Source organism: Semicossyphus pulcher, unplaced genomic scaffold, assembly GCF_022749685.1.
Source record: "Semicossyphus pulcher isolate SPU_LCO1_2020_fin unplaced genomic scaffold, fSemPul1.0.p SCAF_22, whole genome shotgun sequence".
NCBI classification, from domain to species: domain Eukaryota; kingdom Metazoa; phylum Chordata; class Actinopteri; order Labriformes; family Labridae; genus Semicossyphus; species Semicossyphus pulcher.
The window spans coordinates 13,098,993-13,117,874 of NW_027211696.1; the positions used below are offsets into that span (position 1 = coordinate 13,098,993).

At 42.2% G+C, this 18,882-nt stretch overlaps 1 protein-coding gene across 1 annotated transcript; it reads left to right on the forward strand.

The window, feature by feature from the left end:
- Nucleotides 1–911: 911 nt before the first annotated feature.
- On the forward strand, nt 912–17,584 carry miga2 (mitoguardin 2). The gene is made up of 16 exons (XM_069673170.1): nt 912–947; nt 1,870–2,132; nt 2,424–2,634; nt 2,752–2,867; nt 2,978–3,098; nt 4,395–4,522; nt 5,928–6,045; nt 6,303–6,409; nt 6,524–6,636; nt 6,981–7,053; nt 9,407–9,493; nt 9,623–9,721; nt 11,180–11,314; nt 11,402–11,455; nt 11,536–11,652; nt 13,012–17,584. The coding sequence occupies exons 2-16, from the start codon at nt 2,037–2,039 to the stop codon at nt 13,228–13,230; spliced, it is 1,794 nt and encodes a 597-aa protein (XP_069529271.1). The 5' UTR covers nt 912–947; nt 1,870–2,036; the 3' UTR covers nt 13,231–17,584.
- Nucleotides 17,585–18,882: the final 1,298 nt, after the last annotated feature.

Genomic DNA, 18,882 nt, shown 5'->3' on the forward strand with positions numbered 1-18,882 from the left:
GCTCATGCTTTTATTCTGAAAGGTAGCTGCCATATCCGGAAGCAGTTTGATTAATGTGTTGAACTTAACTTACCTGGCACCTTCGTAATGCTGCATTCATGTGCCGTTCGTAAATGTACTATTCCACAATTCGAGGTCGCAGAAATAACTGCACTAAAAAGCCAGCCAGCTGTATACAAAAACGTTATTTACAATATTTTCGGTTGGCATTATACAAGATTGAATATAACAAAGGCAGCTGGATATATGATAAACCATATCATGACTGAGCTGTAAGCCAATTCAGAATTAGAAATACTTTATTTATATCCGGGGGGAAATTCCGGCGTTAAAGTTGCTCTGACACAAAGAGAAGCATGAAGAAATATAGGAAATATAAATAGAAGAAAGAAATGTGTCAAGTATGTACAGTACATACAGTATATATACAATTATAAGACATAAAGATAAAATATAAATATAAAAATGCAGATAAATTGGCTATATGGTGATTTAAATATGAATGTCAGAATAAAATATAATTTTATGTCCAGGAGACGAGAGTCTGCATTATTAAATAGCTTGTATGTATGTAATTACTTAATAGTTTATCAGATTTGAACATAACTCATACTTATTTATTTTGTGTCAATTTAATTGAATTTTTTTACTGTTAAATGCGCCACAGGAAACTTTGTAATAGCCTTTTCATTTCGATTTTTGCTCACGTAAAGACGATGCTATCTGATCTACGACCTGATTGGGTAGTATAAGTTTTTGCCCCTCTCACCTTCTATGCGATTGGTCAAGAAAAAGAAGCAAAGCTCCGTATACCTCGTTCCATTGGCTGGTGGATTTGTCAGTGTTAGTGCGTTTCTAAAAAGCCCCGCCCCCAACAGTAAGCTAGTGTGCGGCTTTCCCTGTCTGTGACACAGGAATGTCCTTCCCTGCCGACTTGGATGCTCACGGTATGTACCTATGAGACGGATTATGGTATTAATTATGCAGCTGGTGAGCTGTACACGGACCTGCTGAAGCCTCTTAGATGTCAGCTCAAAGCCCGACAGTCAGTGGTTTACCAGATGATGCTGTGATTTGAAGTGACAGATGAGCTATGCTAGCTATGTATGCTAGTTATCGTTAGCATGCTCTCCTGTGGGGCTGCTGTCTGCTTTCTTATGCGGATTTTGGCTTGTCATTAATTCATCTTTTTTCAGACGTAAGTTAAGACTTGCGTTTCATTTTACATACAATTTCAATTCAGAGTTTTGGTTCATTCATTGTCTCAGCCGCCGGGGGACGTGCTAACTGACTAGCTTGCTGTAGTCAGTCTTTTCAGCTAGCAGCCTCTCTATTATCAAACATGTGTCCCCTCTGACCGCAACATGGCCGTTTATTTTGTGTATAAGTATGTGTTTTATAAAGTAGTCAGCTTCAAAGAGCGAGTAAAAGCCAGCAGCACCTTCTGTCTGTCACGTAAAGGAGGTGTAAGGGCAGTCTGGTCCACTGGCTGCATACCAGAGAGTGTAGATAGGTAAGTAGCTGGCAGGCTGTCAAGCTACTCTGCTGCTTAACAGTTAATGTGAGCTTTATTTTCCCAGCTTGAACCATGAACCCTGCAAGTTAATTCTGATTTGTCTGAGTCTGGAGAGTTTTGCTCTTTGGTGACAATTGTGCCTATTGATGTTATGTAGGTATTTGGGCTCTGTATAGGCAAGAATCTGGAAAGATGATGCTTAACATGATACAAGCGTACAATTCAAATTATTAAAATATTATGAGCTATAGATATGTGTTGATATTTTCTCAAAGCCCCAGTCTTCATACCTACAAGCTTAAAGTAGAAGGCTGTTACACTCCCACTCACAACTCATGTCTTATCTCTTGTAGGGTAAATTAATCAACAGTACCAGCGTGGAGCCGAGGAGTGGATGACGACAGACGCTTCAACAAGAAGCCCTGAGCTGGCTGATCTCAGAGCAAAGAGGAGCCCTCGTTTAGGGTGAAAGTGAGGAAGCTTCAGATAGTGGTGGCCTGAAGGCATTTCGATATCTGAGATGTCAGTCAAACAACCAGACGGGATGTCCATCGCCCAGGCTTTGGCCATGACTGTGGCAGAGATACCGGTGTTTCTCTATTCCACATTTGGGCAGGTAAAGCACTTTGCATTATCAGTAATGTTTTGCATATGTATACAGAATAACTTTTTATTCTCAGGTGTAGACAGTTAATGGTAGATTGACTGTACTTATGTAGCGCTGTATCTATGCCCATTCATACCTGATGGCAAGAGCAATTTAAGGTTCAATGTATTGCCTAAGGACACTTTGACATGTGGCTGTAGCAGTCACGGCTCGAACCCCCAACCTTCCGATTGAGAGACGACCGACTCTACCACTGAGCCACAGCCGCCCGGTGTTAATGTTTTTCTCCTCTGCCTTCAGTCCATATTCTCTCAGCTGAAGCTCACCCCGAACTTGAAGAAGGTGCTGTTTGCCACGGCGCTGGGCAGCGTCGCTCTGGCTCTCACCGCTCATCAGCTGAAGAGGCGGGGGAGGAAACGGAAGCAGGCAACACAGGGGAAGGACGGCCAGAAGACTGTGGGAATACCGGAGGCGCTGATGAAGACGGGAAGACCGTCGTCATTAAAGAGAGGTATGCAGGATATAGAGGGGGGGGGGGAGCATTTTCAACTATACATTTTCTATGTGGTTAAGAGTGTGTCTACTAGCTGAGAAATATGCAGACAAGAGACTGTTTTTGTCTGTACAGGTCAGTTTACTGGCCGACAGATGATGAGTCCCAGCACTCGGAGCAATGACACCATGAGTGGAATTTCTTCGCTGGCCCCCAGCAAGCACTCGAGTTCCTCTCACAGCCTGGCATCTGTTAGTATTACACATTACAACTAATTTGACGTCAGTTTTACTTAACATTTCCCTCGTAAACCATTTTTTATCTGTCTCCGTGTGTGTGTGTGTGTCTGTTTCTGGCAAAGATGCGGGTCCCAAGCTCTCCAAATCAGTCTGCTAATCCGTCCACCCCCTGGGAAGCAGAGCCGGTGGTGGAGGAGTCCGGGGCAGCGGAGGATGCAAATGCAGAAAATCTCTATATAATGGGTAGGTATTTTCTATTAGTATAAGCTTTAGAGAAATGGAACTCGCAGCATCTTTTTCATCTTGAGAATCATGTGAAAGTTATTCTGCTTTGTATTGTCAACATAGTTATATTACAGCTTTATAACCAGTGTTGGGTAACATTACTTTTAAAAGTAACCTGTTACATTATAAGATTACTGCCATTAAAAAGGTAACTTGTTACGTTAATGTGTTACCGCCTGAGAGAAAAGTTAGATTACTTTTGCGTTACCAAAAATTAAACCCCCTTTGCGACTCTTTACACATGTCAGTTATATTGTCAGGATGGCGTGTAGCCTACTGTACGTCTACCTTTGGCTGTATTAATGCTACCGTCATTGCATAACCTCGCTTACGGCCCATAATCTGTAACTCTGCAGCCTAATAACAGGACTGACAGACGCAATTACAGTGAACTGGGCAGAGGCATACAGTATTATGCACAGCTGTTTCAGTGAAAACAATACAACACACTTGTCGTCACCAGTGTGCTTCTTCACATTTGAAGTAGAGCTCTTCGCAGCTGACAAGCTCTTATCCTCCAGGAACAACTTACATTTCATCGTCTTGTTGTTCTCGTCCCTTTCGCCCACAAATTCAAAATGTGAATATTTCCACAAAGTAAACGCTGTCCTCTCTGCCACCTCGCTCGTCGACTTTGCCAGCTAAGCATGCGCACTGACACAACTGTGTTTACGTTTGAATGTTACACAGCTCCTTGACGAGAAGTAGGAGAGAAACAGAAACAGTGCTTCAGGGTTTTCTTTTTTTGTGGCAACAAAAGGAAAAAGGAAATACAGCTATTTATTTCCCAGTAACAGATTACTTTTTATGAAAAAGTAACTAAATAACAGATAACTCGAAATGCAGAACTAACACGTTCTCGTTACAACAAAAAAAGTACTCTGCTTACTTTGTAACGCAACCCCAACACTGGTTGTAACACAGATTTTTCTGACTTCCTCTACCAAGATAAAAGCTGCCTTCACATGTTGTGGGAAAAGCTAACGTATAATCAGCTAAATGTTGGACTCTTGGACCCAAAGGGGTGTTTGGCATTTGGATTATCCTGCTACTGGAATTCAACCATTTGCCGGTCACTTTTTTTCACCGATCTGGCATGAACCGACTCAGGTCACACAAACAGTGTCACACTAACAGAAGTGACCTGTGTTGAAAGAAATAATTCCAAAGTCAGCAGCAACATATTCGCTTATAGCAATGTTTAACTCCATGTTTTTTGAGTTTGGTTAAGTCTTCATGCTCTGTTTTTGCCAGGGATGGAGCTGTTTGAGGAAGCGCTACAAAAGTGGGAACAGGCCCTGAATATTCGCCATCACACACACTCGACCTCCAGCAACAACAGCCTCGCTCTGCAGGGGGCAGCGTGTGCAGACTTTCCTGTGGTAACCATCAAACTATTCTCTATTTACAGATTCTACATAGAAATGTCAAATCTGTAGGCAGGGACGTGGATTTTAGGGATGGCAAGTGTTCCACGCTCGTAGTCTGAGTAATATTGACCAATCATGTATCAGCAGGCTGCGGTGTATGCAGGAAAAACAGCCCATGTGGAGAGCTAAAGCAGGCGGAATGTAATGCGTCGTTATGGCAACGATTTAGCTTCTTATTAATCTCTATGAACAAACATCTGCATGCTAACAGCTAACAATCTGTTCTAGATCTAAAATTTAACTTGAAATAAATTCCCTGGACGCTGTGTCACGAAAGCCGTTCAGCAGTCAGATTTCCCGACTTCCTCGAATTCATCAGATCGAACCGACCTCCGTTCACTAACGAGCTTTTTAAAAGTAGTTGTCTCCTCTTCTATAGGACAGACCTGACAAAGCTTCATTTTTACTTTTTACAAATCTACATCATGATGTTGAAATTTCAGCACAGGCAAGACCCTTTAATTAAAGTAAATCACAAGAAAAACAGGTTATTTTTCTGTAAACAATGCAGCACGCAGAAAAGGAAGTCTTGACCGGAAGTTGTTTATCGCTAACCGCTGGCTACACGCCCGGCATGTTGTCCCCAGAGGCTTTATCGTCGTCAGACTGTAGCTGATGGGATCTGAGATTGCCTTCAAACAAATAATTGCAAACTCAGACTGCTTGTAAGTCTTGAACATGGTTGGATTACTTTCCATTTTGTGTACAGTATTGTAGTTTCAGGCGGCGTTGGGATTCCACTAACTCTCCTTAGCCACTTTCCCACTTGTCAAAAAACCCGCTAACACTCGCCTTTTTTGCTTAGTGGGAAAGGCTACAATCGGCATTCAGACCCGGATCAAATGACTCTGCAGTAAACCCGGGTAATTATCGTCTCAGCTCCGTTCGGAATTGATGGGAACACCGAACCCGGTTCGACATCCTCATCTCCGCCCCCTTTCCGGCGTGATGCTATGACACGCATTGAAGTTCCGGCCGCTGTCGCGTAAATACAGACGAACATACAACAGCGAATATGTTCTTTCTTTCGTGCAAGATGCAGCAACACCGGCAAGACAGCGAGGTGAGAGAGCTTCTTCTGATCTGAGGGGAAGAAGAAATAAGGCGACAGGGCGACTTTTGTTTACTAACCCTGTCTCCGGTGCGTTTGTAGTATACTTCACTGGCAATGGGAAAAGAGACAATAGGCATTTATAAGCGGGTCTTCCCGGGTCTGAAAAATCTGCGTCAATTATGGTGGGAAAGGGGTACTTGAGATGTTGACACAGTACAAACGCAGTGCAGTTGAATGAAATGAAATGAATCCTGGAGTTAAGCTCTTATGTTAAGTCTTATGCTTTTTTCCTTTTCATCGAAGGTTGAAGTCCGTAATAAAGTGTTTGCTGAGAAGCTGGAGACGTTACTGCACAGGGCGTACCACCTACAGGAGGATTTTGGCAGCAGTATCCCAACAGACAGCGTGCTGGCAGACTTTGGTGAGAGTCATGTTGAGCCTTTAAAATGTTATTCATTAAGGAGAGAACGTTTGGACTCAAGTTGGAAGAATAAACAAGAGAGCTTGTTATGGTTCAGGAGGGTGACAAATACAAGGTTGTACTTCTGCAGGGAGGATTAGGACTGATCCAGATTCTTGGGCTGTATTCAAACTAATGTTTTTTTAAAGTCTCTCTTTAACACATCTGTGTTTTAATTCTTTCCCTGTTAGTTAGTATTTGTCTTGTTTCCTTGGCAGAGAGCGAAGGAACTCTGACCTTGCCGACAGTGGAGAGTTTCCACAGGCTGCGAGACGATGACGCTACTACGGTTACCTCTGACGACTCCTTTTTCTCGGCTGCAGAGGTGAGCCCCCCTTCCTCTGCCTTTGTATAAAGTACACATTCTTATGTCTGCTGCTCTTCTATATTTAGCATGCATGGAGTGTACCCTGAGGTATGTGTGCTTTTCTCTGTGCAGCTTTTTGACGCCATGTGTCTGGAAGACGTCTACCAGCCACTTAAGCCGGCAGCTCTCTATGAAGAAGCCCTGTCTCTGGTCCGGGAGAGCAAAGTGGCTTATAGGTCTCTGAGGTAACTAAAGTGTATCATCTGTACCTAAATACTTAAAGCTGCGCTAATCAACATGAGTCGCTCCGAGTGAAAAACCCTGGAAGAATAATCCCCCGAGTCTGCGGCAGGCCTCAGCTCTGCGGCAGGCCTCAGCTCTGCGGTGCGGTTTGGTGTCCGTCAGCTTTTTGTTTTGGTTTTTGCAGTGGTTAGTTGTTGGCATTTATCAGCTAAAGAGCTCCATGTTTCCCCAAAGAATAGGAAGAGACCAAAAGGGAAACCAAATTCTGCTTTATATGTAAAGTGGCTGACAGAAGAATACGGCTTCATTAAGCTTCATTACTCTCTCTCTCTTCTTTTTTTACCAGGACTGAATTACTTGAATGTTTTGGTGACCAAGACTTCCTTGCAAAGCTTCACTGTGTGAGACAAGCGTTCCAGGTCAGTCTGAGCTCAAACATATGAACATAGATCTTTCTCTTTGTTTGGATGATGATGTTATTTCTTGCAGTGTTTCGCCTTTCTGAGACATTTTTTAACCCTGAAACCTCATCATGTATCATTGCTCTATAGCACTACTCTTGGTGACTTGTAATGGTAACAATTTGGATTAGAAATAAAGGGCATCATTAGAGCCGCACGATACTGGAAAAAACATACATTGCGATTAGGGATGCACGTTATTATCGGCACGTTATCGGTATCGGCCGATAATGGCTTAAAAATGAAAGCCAACACGCCGATATCCGCCGATATAATTAACCGATAAAATAATGGGCTGCTGCATACTTGATTAAATGCCCGACCTTGGCGCAATGTCCCCGGTGCGAAGAAGACCTGCGCGGCGCAGCGTGATGACGTCACGTGTGTCTACCTGCAGCATGAGAGAGTTAGAAGCCAAAATGTCCGTGGTGTGGAAGTTTTTCAAAGTGTCCGAAATAGATCGCAAAACTGCTATTTGCAATGACTGCTCAGCTTCGGTGATGCGAGGAGGAGCCAAGGCAAAGTCTTTCAACACTACAAACTTGATTAACCATCTCAGGACCCGTCACCCCGACCGTTGTACCAAATGTGATAAGAGTATCACCATTATACTGTACGCTAATTCCAATACAGAAGAGAGTTGATGATCTCTGCAATAAGGTGTGCGGGGAAATAATATCGGTATCGGTAATCGGCTAAATGAGTTGTAAAATATCGGCATATCGGATATCGGCAAAAAATCCAATATCGTGCATTCCTAATTGCGATATCTCTTTGTTCTGCAATATTTATTGCAATTTTTTAAAATACAGGAAATTATACCAGAAAAACGACGTGTGTTTTCATGTTTATATAAACAATTAAACAATCATGCTTTTTATTATTTGGGACTTTTAAAACTCTCCTGTTATCACTCTCGGTTCAGACTCTGACACCTGCATGAAAAAGTACAGAGGGTTCAAGTGGAGCGATGTGTTTCTTTATTATACAAACAGACTTGCTGGCAGCAGTTGTGTTACGTCATCATACCATTAACACTGTTCAGATGTATGTTTAATCAGCGTGCCGGTAATTTTTTTGCTTTCTGTCCACACACAACCTCATGCCGTGTGTGTGCTGCAGGTGTAGCCGCTAAAAGCAAACACTCTGCGGCCCATCCGCTCTGTGAACGGTCGGTTTGTGTAGCCACAGCATTAACCAGCACCAAGACTAATTGCCGCTGTTAAAGGGCAAGTTCGCCGATTTTCAACCTCAGTCCTATCATCCTAACAATTCTGCTCTGTGCCTTTTGGAGGACGCTATCCACTTCTCCAATGAGCCCTGGAAAACCTCCACCAGACTACGTAAAACACGTCATCTGGCGGAGGCCAGGGAGCTCGCTAAACTACACTTCCTCAATCTAGGACGCCCGCCTCCAATGTCATGTCTCGTTCAAAATCGTCAGGTTTGAAATGTAGACTGCAGACCTGAAGATTTTTTAGACGATCCACCGGTATATTCTCATCGTATTTCAGATTCTGTATCGCTCTGAGCCGTTGCCTGCAGCGAAAACGGTAGTATTTCATTCCAGCGTTTCTCGCTGGGCCGCTCCTTTCAGAGGGAGGCCCGCAATGCACTCTGGGTGTTGTAGGAATGTGGAATGTACATACGATATATCGTGCAGCCCTAATCAACATGGTTATTCTTGTTCTGTAAAAGTCTCAAGTAGCTTTTAGGCAAGAGGGAAAATAAACTCAACTCTGAAAGCACTCAGAGAAAGCAAAGTTTGTCATACTCTGTTGTCTGATGTCGCTGTCAGAAAGGCTGTTTTGGTAATGATAAAATGCTTCTTTTCAAGCCATAAATCGCACGTCCAGTGGCTAAATATTGAGAAAAGTTTCTATTTTTTTATGTCGTGGCTTTAAAATTCAGCCGTGAGCAGGTCATCATACAGTGCATAGATATCTTTGTGCTGGAATCATCATCTCTGGACTCATGACACCCAAGCAGAAACCTTTCTGCTCACAACGACTCTGTATGTGCTGCCTCTGTGCAGGTGCGGTCTTAGCACCCACAGGCAGTGAGTCAGGTTTCTTCGGCTCAGGTGGCAAACAGACTGAAGCTTCAAGGTCAAAAAGAAAGACTAGAAAGACAGCAGCTGAATTCAGGATGGGTGACTCACGATGTGTCTTACATTCAGAAAAATAGATGAAACTGTGGTCGCGTCTCTACGACTTTAGATTCTTAGCACTGCGGCCTTAACCTTTGTGACACCTGAACACAAATATATTGTTGAACAAGTTACCATGGATAATACGCTTTTTTCTTTCAGGTCCTGTTGTTAGATGAAACTCACCGCACGTTTTTCATGGAGACCGGCAAGCAAATGATTACAGGGTTAATGGTGAAGGCAAACAAGGTAAAACACTACTTATATGGATCCTCACTTATTCACTTGTCCTAATTGGATTAGCAGGACAAGCTCCTGCTTCAGCGGCCATATTTGCGCTGCTGTAACTAAACAGTTCCTGTGTTGTTTTGAATGCAGAGCCCTAAAGCCTTCCTGGAGAGCTACGAGGACATGCTGCTTTACACCCAGAGGGAGGAAACGTGGCTCATCACTACGATGGAGCTGGAGGGCAGAGGGGTGAGTAACACTGCCGTTCTGTCATGCTCTCAAGTGGCTCAATGACATTTAACTTTTTACTGTTGACACTTTTGTTTGAACTTTTATTTGTTGTCGGTTTTGGTTTGTTGTTAATTGGTTTATTCATGGGAACAGGGATACTCAGGCAGATTACATGAACTTGAGATACTCTGGGACTAACCTGAATTAAACTTTAACTGAAGTACGGGCAGCAACAGGCAAGACACTCTCTGCTCAGTCTCTTTGCTCAGTGTGAAGCTGCCTTTAGGGTCACACTGACGGTGGTTGTGTAAATGGCAAACAATCCGTTTTTAGATAAAAGATTCATTTTGTATAATATGTTAAAATAGTTGTTATTTTTACTTAATCCATATAATAAGTTGGAATAAAAGCTTCCAAGTAGAAAAAAAATAGTGAAATAAATTTAGAGAACATTAGAAAACATTGACATAAAATGATAATATAATATGGTTATTGTTCTATGTTCTAAGTGTTTTGGTAATACAATTTTTTTATCCAATTGGGAAAATATTTAATAAGACATATTTAATTTATTGAATTGCCTATTTATTCATTTGATATGAGGTATTTTAAGTATATGAATAAGACATAATATAAAACATTTAATCGCTTTTCATTTATTTAATTTTAAAAAATCTCTATTTATTTTGCCCCTCCAGTGAAAATCCATTGTTTAACCTTGTAAACCAATCCCTTTATTGGTCGTCGTGACCCTACGCATATCATTATGTGTAACCTATGGCAACCACTTCGGTGATGGGCGAGCCAGCTGTAACAGTCATCGTAATTTTTCCAAACTCACCGACTACTAACGTTAACCTTCATATTAGCTAGCTAAGTTTCAAGAAGTTGCCACTAAACGATGGCAGAGACGTGTTAAGTTTTCGGCTGTAATTTTAGTGGGCGGGGACTCTGCAGATACAGGCATTTTTAATGAGGGAGAAGGAGGAGATGATTTGGGAGGATTTGAGCTAAACCAGCGCCCCACTTTTCACTTTTTTTAAGCATAATTCTTATCCATCTAGTCCTCAATGTATACTACCACCAACTAGAATAGCATGAAACCATCAGCAAGGCTCTGTATCATGTCTCCTGAATTGACCCTTCACTAAGCCCCTCCCTTGGCCACTGTCCAAGTCCTTTCTGTCGACTTCTCTCTGACATGTGGGAACGATTTTTCCAGAATTGTGCTACTATTTCCCTTGGAACATCTCTCACTATTACAGCTGAAAACGCCATACTATTTACATGCCAGTGCGAAAGCTTGACAGACGTAGCAACAGTAACCAAGGGGGGCGGGACTTAAGCGAAGGGTCAATTACAAACACAACCTGCTCTTAAAAACATTGTCCCACAGCACTTCTACATTTATCACTCGCTTTTATATATTGTAATAATAGGTGCAACTTAAATGCAATCACTGTCATGCCTCTGCAGGTGGTGTGTATGAACTTTTTCGACATCGTGTTGGACTTCATCCTGATGGATGCATTTGAAGACCTGGAGAGCCCTCCCTCCTCTGTGGTAGCCGTGCTGAGGAACCGCTGGCTCTCCGACAGCTTTAAAGAGACGGTAGATTTACGCGCACACACAAATCCCTCGATAATGTCAATGATATTTACGAGTTGCGTCAATAACAGAGTTGTGTTTTCCTCTTAGGCTCTGGCGACAGCATGCTGGTCTGTCCTAAAAGCGAAAAGGCGTCTTCTTATGGTGAGTGTAAGCCAGTTTGAAAACGTACAGTTGTGTATATTTTAGATTCTGACAGCATGCTCTCTTACTCCTCCCTATAGGTTCCTGATGGTTTTATCTCCCACTTCTACGCCATATCAGAACACGTGAGCCCAGTTTTAGCTTTCGGGTTTTTGGGACCCAGGCAACACCTGAGTGAAGTGTGCACAATCTTCAAGGTGAGAGCTCACACGTCACACTTTGCAAACTGTCTCTTTTGAATCACATAAGGTTTAATTTAGTGACCTTAAGGAGCACCATAAGGCCTACAAAACAGGTGTATAAATCCTTCTGTGGCTTTAGGGGCATTTACAAAGTCTGTGTAAATAACATTGTTGGCAGCATCAGGGGAAGCTCAATTTTGGCTTGAGACTTCAGTTTTATAGTTCAAAGTTTTACACACTGGTTGTAGTGTTTAAAAGACAGGTACGGCCTTGTTAAAGTCAGTGTGAAGTTACATTTCTGGGAAGGAGAGGATCCAGGGCTTTTGGGATACGACTTCTGCTAGGGCTTAAAATCAGGATATCTAAAGTCCTGCACTGCCTTTTCTGTTGAAGCCTACGGTTAAAAAAGAGCAGCTTGCTGCACCTTTTTTTTTTTTACTGTCGTCAAGGCAACCACCAAATCATCAGCTGTCATTAACCTTACTGTTATTTTGTAAACTGACATAGCTGTTCCCTTTTATTTTGGCTAGCTAAAACACTTGACTTTGTGTTCAATAGATTAGTCATATCTGCATTTAAGAATGTGCAGGTGGAGGGCGCTTGTTCTGTCTTTGACTGAGGATGAGAGGCTGTTCCCAAATACATTAAACGCAGGGAAACTAGAGATCCGTGTGGGTACATGAGACCCTTGGAAAGAGGAAAGATCACGGCGAGTACCACCAGCTGGCCCAAGAGCTTCGCCTGGATGATGACTGTTTCAGTGATGATTTTAGGATGAGTCAGGGTCAGTCTGACAATCTCCTGTCAATCACAACGGTAACCTCGGTAAACTCACCCCCACTGAAGCCCCGCCTTTCCATTTATCCGATTGGACCACTCTTTTCTGCTTTGAGTTGAAGTTTTTTCAACACGAGGCGGAGAGAACGGAAAAACGTGAGGCACTCGGCAACAAAAGCAGCACGCAAAAACGTCCCTCTCTACCAAAAAGCCGCCCCCAGCTGCTAAAACACGCTCTGTCTGATCGGGACCTAAGTGGGTCCACCACTTTGGACTGTAATAACTCAAATAACTGTGTTACTAATATACACAGTAATTTAGTAGAGTGTAGTATGGAATTTCACAAAGTTAAGAGGCTTCTGAAAGATACATAAAAAGAAGAATACTCATTTGGAAACATGATAACCAGATCTTTACTCCCTATAACGCGTCACGTCCCTGGACCTCTAGCTCCTTCACTTCCCAAAATGCAACTCAGTCGCTGTCAGACTCCCCACACAATCTCTGTACTTTCTGTAATATATTTGTTATCTCCAAACCCACATTGACATGATGAGTGAATGACCTTGTGATTCTTTCCACTGCTTTCCTAAACAGCAACAAATCGTGCAGTACCTTAAGGACATGTTCGATCACGACAAGGTCCGCTTCACCTCCGCTCAGTGCTTGGCTGAGGACATCCTGAACCTTTCCCATCGCAGGAGTGAGATCTTGCTGGGCTACCTGGGAATCGATAGCCTCATGGAGCTCAACGGCGCCCTGCCCAGAGACACAGAATGCTCTGCAGGGCCCAACAAAGACGACTACGCTCACTGAGGGCCTTACTGCGCCCGTACAGACCGTAAGTGAGCGCTGACCAGTATGGAACGGGAAGTACTCGCAGCTCCACACTTAATCTGTGTCTCCATTAGGACTGGACTGAATCAAAAGACCCTCCATTTTTTTGTTCGTTCATGTGTGGTCATCAAACACAGCTACTGTAAGAGGATATATTTTCACCAGATCTACAGCACCACCGGCCCTCGAGCTAACGAAGGAGACTGTTGGATAATACGATTCAATTTCTCTCTTGTCATCAGCTGCTGTCGCGTATCAAGATACCTACTGTAGGCATGTGATCTGAGACATGTGAGGACTTGTCTCTGCCTTGGTGGGTGACATGGACACTTCTCCATAACATACCTGACAGAAGAGCTCCCGACACAAAGACTTGGCCTTCTATACCAGTACTACTCCACATGGACTTCGGTTTGACATCTTCATTATGATGTGAACACAAATGGTGTCAGAGTCCGTCAATATTGTGCATTTGTATCTTTTTTTTAAACTAAATTTGAGAGGATATTTGTTAAAACCGTGGTAAATCCAGGCTTGGCCGGATGAAGGCTGGTGCTGCGTGATGAAGGACTTAAACATTATGTCTCATCACTAGTTGTTCCTAAATACTCTTATATCTGAACAAGTGTTTATTCCAATTCGGTTTGATCGTACACACTACGATACATCCAATAGACTTTGTTAAATGCGAGAAGACATCATATAAAATTAGCGTAGGGTGCTGACATGTTTTTCATGTCGGAGTCACAGTGATCCCTCAGATATAATCTGACACAACATTACATAAATATCAGTTTATCCAATGACTGTATATAAAGATGGACGCAGGTCTCCATCTGCTCTCATTGTACTAAATTGAAGCCAAAATAGCCCCTGTGACGGGCGCTGCCATCTTGCGATGGTGACGTCATTTGGAACCAGAGTGGAGCCATAGAGATTGGCAGGCGGAGCCACCGTAGCCACTTCCTCTAACCAAAACACACACTTAACTTACTGAAAAAAAAACAGCAAGGATCCCGCACGTAGGCGTGTTTAACAGCAAAACAGCTTCTTGTGTTGGTCTGAAGTGAACATTCACAGATGTGGAAACTTAAGTGACTGTAGTGATTGTTTTAGTTACGTCTCCTCTCTCCGTTCCTCCTCTACTCTGCTAATCAGGAACAGATCGGCTGCAGGAGCCGGATTTTTGGCAACAGAGCTGTCAATCATCCTTTTGACAGCATCAAATTAAAACTAAACTTGTCAGAAAAATTAACTCTTGGACGAATCAGCATTATAAGAACTAACTATAATGACAGAAACCGTGTTTGAGAAACATTTATTTGGCGTGTATTTTGATTTTATAGTTTGACTCATGTCCCATCTGTTAACATGGAGGAGGCGGGCTTTATGACCTATACTGCAGCCAGTCAGCAGGTTTTGGCTTCACTTTAAGGGAGCTGTCATGTCGTCCATCTTTCTATACAGTCTGTGGTTTTATCTAAAACAGAGGCACAAATAAGACATGTTTTATTAGTAGTCACATTCTTCTGTTTGTGAAGGTGCTCTCAGGAAGTAATAACCAACAATATAGCTTGAAATCAATGTAAGGTAATGCAGTGCTTTATGTTTTTTGTGCAGGCGTTCTTGCAGTTAATTTATTTTTTAAGTGGTTGAGACACTTGAATTTCTTCCAAACATTTGGGCCTAACTAATGCGACTTGCTAAGCTTTAATTCCCAGACTAGACAATTAGATTAAATGGTTTCATTTTATCAGAAATAGGATCAAACACACGTTATGATAAAATAATATTCAGCACATTCAGTATAAAAAGAGTACCTCTAAAAAAGTCGGATCTAAAAGCAGAAAAAATCTGCTGCTTTGTCAGCTGGCATGTTGACTCGTCACAGAAAGAAAAGCCCAGGCGTTATCTAAAACAATAACGGCGGCTCAGCTAAACAACCATTAGTTAATGTATTATTCACACTTCTGCTCTCTTTAACATCACAATGTCCACCGAGAAGAAAGGGCCTGCTGCTGTGTTCATGGCTGCAACAAAGTGCACACACAATCAGTGCCATCTACTAGACTAGGATGTTGATTTGTTTCTGATTTCATGGAGACGTATAATGAAGAGCTTGGCATTGTACAGTCAGACTGTAACCTACATACCAAGTGCACTGATTATAACCCCCGACTGCTTGTGTTTTCTCCCAATATGTGAAACTAGAATCGTCACATTTTTCCTTCCCGACACACAGACTCGAGTGCTGGCCGATACCACTACCCCTCCAATACTGGTGTGATACAAAAAATATACATAACATGGGTGATTGCTTATATTTTGCTAGCTTTGCCTACAATTACACTCTCTGCTTACACCAGACTAAAATGCCTACTGCATATTAGGCATTGTCAGAGGTCTTACCGATACTGGTGCTGCTATCGGAGCAGCTCTTTGTGAAATACTGTCCGAGCACAGAGACGCAGAAGGGGCACTTAGTTGCCCTTTTTCTCTGCCATCTTAAAATCTCCACTACTGTAAAAGCAGATCTGTGTTATGACTGTTTCAGAAATACTGACTTATTTTCATGAAAAGATTATTTATTAATAACGGCATTAGAAGAACAGAATGTATGCTTATTGTTGCCTGCATGAATGAGATAAGGGATGAATTTCTGTCAAATCATTTTGGGTGTTACACATTTTAAAGTGATAACCTTGAAGATTTCAGTTTTGTCTCTTTGGCGGCACCTTATGGCGTTAAGCGGTAATTGCGGGAGCACACTTCCCAGATATCCAGACGGTGTCGCATGTGTGACGTCCACGGTTGGCTCCGGTTGTAACTCTTGATTTTCCACGCTGACGGTCGCTTTCCTTTTTAGACTGTTTGCTTCATCTGAGCGTCGAGTTTGTTTCTTTTTCTTTAGATTTTCACTTATTGTTGAAGTTGTATCTGTAGTCATCGATCTGTTCTTTGTTTGTTCAGCCATAGTAGATTACTGTTTACTCGCAACACTTGCAGAGACCGGAAAAGCAGCCGCTTAGCTCCGCCTACCCTCTCTGGCAGACCAACCACTGCTGGCTGATGGAAAACGCGTCACTAACTGGGCGCCGCTTACAGACACCCAGTCTGTAATATTGCAAACACAAAGGCTTTCATCAGTGGTTTAGTGACAGACATTTATTTAAATGAAAATCTTCCAGGTTATCACTTTAAAGTACTTTGATTTCAATAGTTTTAAAATACAAAACAGCAGCTCTTTGTCGTTCATAATCATACAAGTGCTATGTTGTCTCGATAATCCAAATCCTGCTCTAGTTTGCAGCACACCTCTGACACTCAGCGCACAGAGAGGTTCATTTTGCTCGAACACATCGCAATACAGACCCTCTGTAATCTCCTTTTAAACTGTTCTCGCTTTGTAAGGGGTCGACACTGTGGGATTCTTTCTGTTTGTGTCTGTAAATAGAGCTTTTTACAGAATATAGTATAATTCTTTGTTTGACAGACGTGCAGCTTTGTGTTTTTAAGCATTTTGCACTTTATCAGAGAAGCAGGAAGATACAGGAATGTCCAACAGCCCTTTATGTATAACCAGTTTAAGAGTTTAACAAACATATTGAATTATTTATTGCATCATATGACTGATAAACTAGAGAGCATAAAAACTGTACAGTAGAGAAAGTATCTTTTCCACAAACATGTATTATGGAAACACATTTCATTCTATCCAAAGTTTTAGTTTTCATCTTTGAAACGTTCAAAGTTTAACGTTTGACTGCGTGTGCTCCAATCCCCGACAAAATGCTTTAAAAAACGTCCTCCCCTGTTGTTGTAGTGTATCAAGTGTATGTGCAACAGTATGCATCGTGCAGGTGAATGCAGTTATGCTAATGTTTAGTCTTGTGTTCGCATATTTTTCTGCTTTTTCTGTGTCTTGACAGTTTATGGTTAGAGATGAATTCCTCCAACAGCCTTTGCATGTGAACAGTGTCTCCTTGCAACATTTAGACACAAAGTCAGCTCTAGTTGTTAGTTTTGAAAATCCCAAATAGACATAAGACTAAAGACAATGTTTAGGAACATGTAATCATTTAAAAGTCACAAATTAGGCATGGACTCTCCTACTTAGCGTATATTTAATAGATGATAGGATTCTCAGAAGGCCAAAATATGGAAAGAATGATGACTTTATTTTTTTGCAATCACTGCCGTACATTACAAGTGTCCTCTTCATGCCTTTTGTCTTTTCTATTGTTCGATTACATGTCAGCACAAACTGTAAATTGATTTTGATTCTCCATATTAAATGTTATTTTTTGTTATTAAACAATATGTTTATGATGCCTTTTCCCAACTGATGACTGCTCCATTGTTTTTCATCTTCCACCAGGAATCAACATTTCTCTCTAAACTGTCGCTCTACCTTTCAGGAGTCAGGAATTTTAAAGGATATTCTCATACATTGCATGCGTTTCACATTTTTGGGTGTTTATTGTTCACAGTGAAAACTGCATAATTCCGTGTTTTTCCAGAATTACATTTTTAAAAAGGTAGCCTCTGAATGGGCCGTTCAGAATAGCTGCAGGTTTCTACCAATGACTGTATATATATACTTGGACAACGCGTTTCCATCTGCTCTCATTGTACCAATTGAAGCCAAAATAGCCCCCGTGATAGGCACTGCCATGTTGTGATAGTGACGTCATTTGGAGCCAGAGACTGCGCAGTAGAGATTGGCAGGTGGAGCCGCCGTAGCCACTTCCGCTAATCAAAACACACCCTCAACTTACCGGAAACAACAGAACAGCAGAACAGCTTCTTTGTGTTGTTCTGAAGCAGACGTTCACAGATGTGTAAACTTCAATGACTGTAGTGATTGTTTTGGTTACTTCTCCTCTTGCCGTTCCTCCTTTGATCTGCTAATCCGGAACTGATCAGTTGCAGGAGACGTACTTGTCAACAGAGCTGTCAATCATCCTTTTTACAGCATCAAATGACTAATCAAAAATAAACTTGTCAGAAAAATGAACACTTAGATGTAAATCAGCATGATAAGAACTTACTATAATGACAAACCATGTTTGAGAAAAATGTATTTGACGTGTATTTTGATTTTATAGTTTGACTCATGTCCCATCTGTTAACATTGAGGAGGCGGGCTTTATGACCTATACTGCAGCCAGTCAGCAGGGGGCGATAGAGAGGGCTTGGCTTCACTTTTAGGGAGCTGTCATGTCGTCCGATTTTATACAGGCTATGGTTTCTACGTAGAACAGGGGTGGCCAACCCTGCTCCTGGAGAGCTACCTTCCTGCATGTTTTAGGTTTCTCTGCACTCTAACACACCTGATTTGAATGATCTGCTCGTTATCAACCAACTGAAGCCTCTCAGGGCATTGATAATGAACATTCAAATCAGGTGTGTTAGAGTATGGAGAAACCTAAAACATGCAGGAAGGTAGCTCTCCATGAGCAGGGTTGGCCACCCCTGATGTAGAACCTTGCTTTCGCTGAAACCGACCAATGGCCATTCACCTCAGGCTGCCTTCTTGCACTAGCTTGTAGTCAAGTTAGCCGAACCACCAACAGCATTAGCATCAGTGTGTGTCCTGCGAGTAAGACAAGTCATCCAGATTTCAACTTA

Excerpts from the sequence above, each read along its gene's own strand:
- miga2 (XM_069673170.1), top strand. The coding sequence starts at position 2,037 with ATGTCAGTCAAACAACCAGACGGGATGTCCATCGCCCAGGCTTTGGCC. Across the intron at positions 2,133-2,423 it reads TCTATTCCACATTTGGGCAG|TCCATATTCTCTCAGCTGAA; the intron begins GTAAAGCACTTT and ends CTCTGCCTTCAG. Across the intron at positions 11,653-13,011 it reads AAGTGTGCACAATCTTCAAG|CAACAAATCGTGCAGTACCT; the intron begins GTGAGAGCTCAC and ends TTTCCTAAACAG.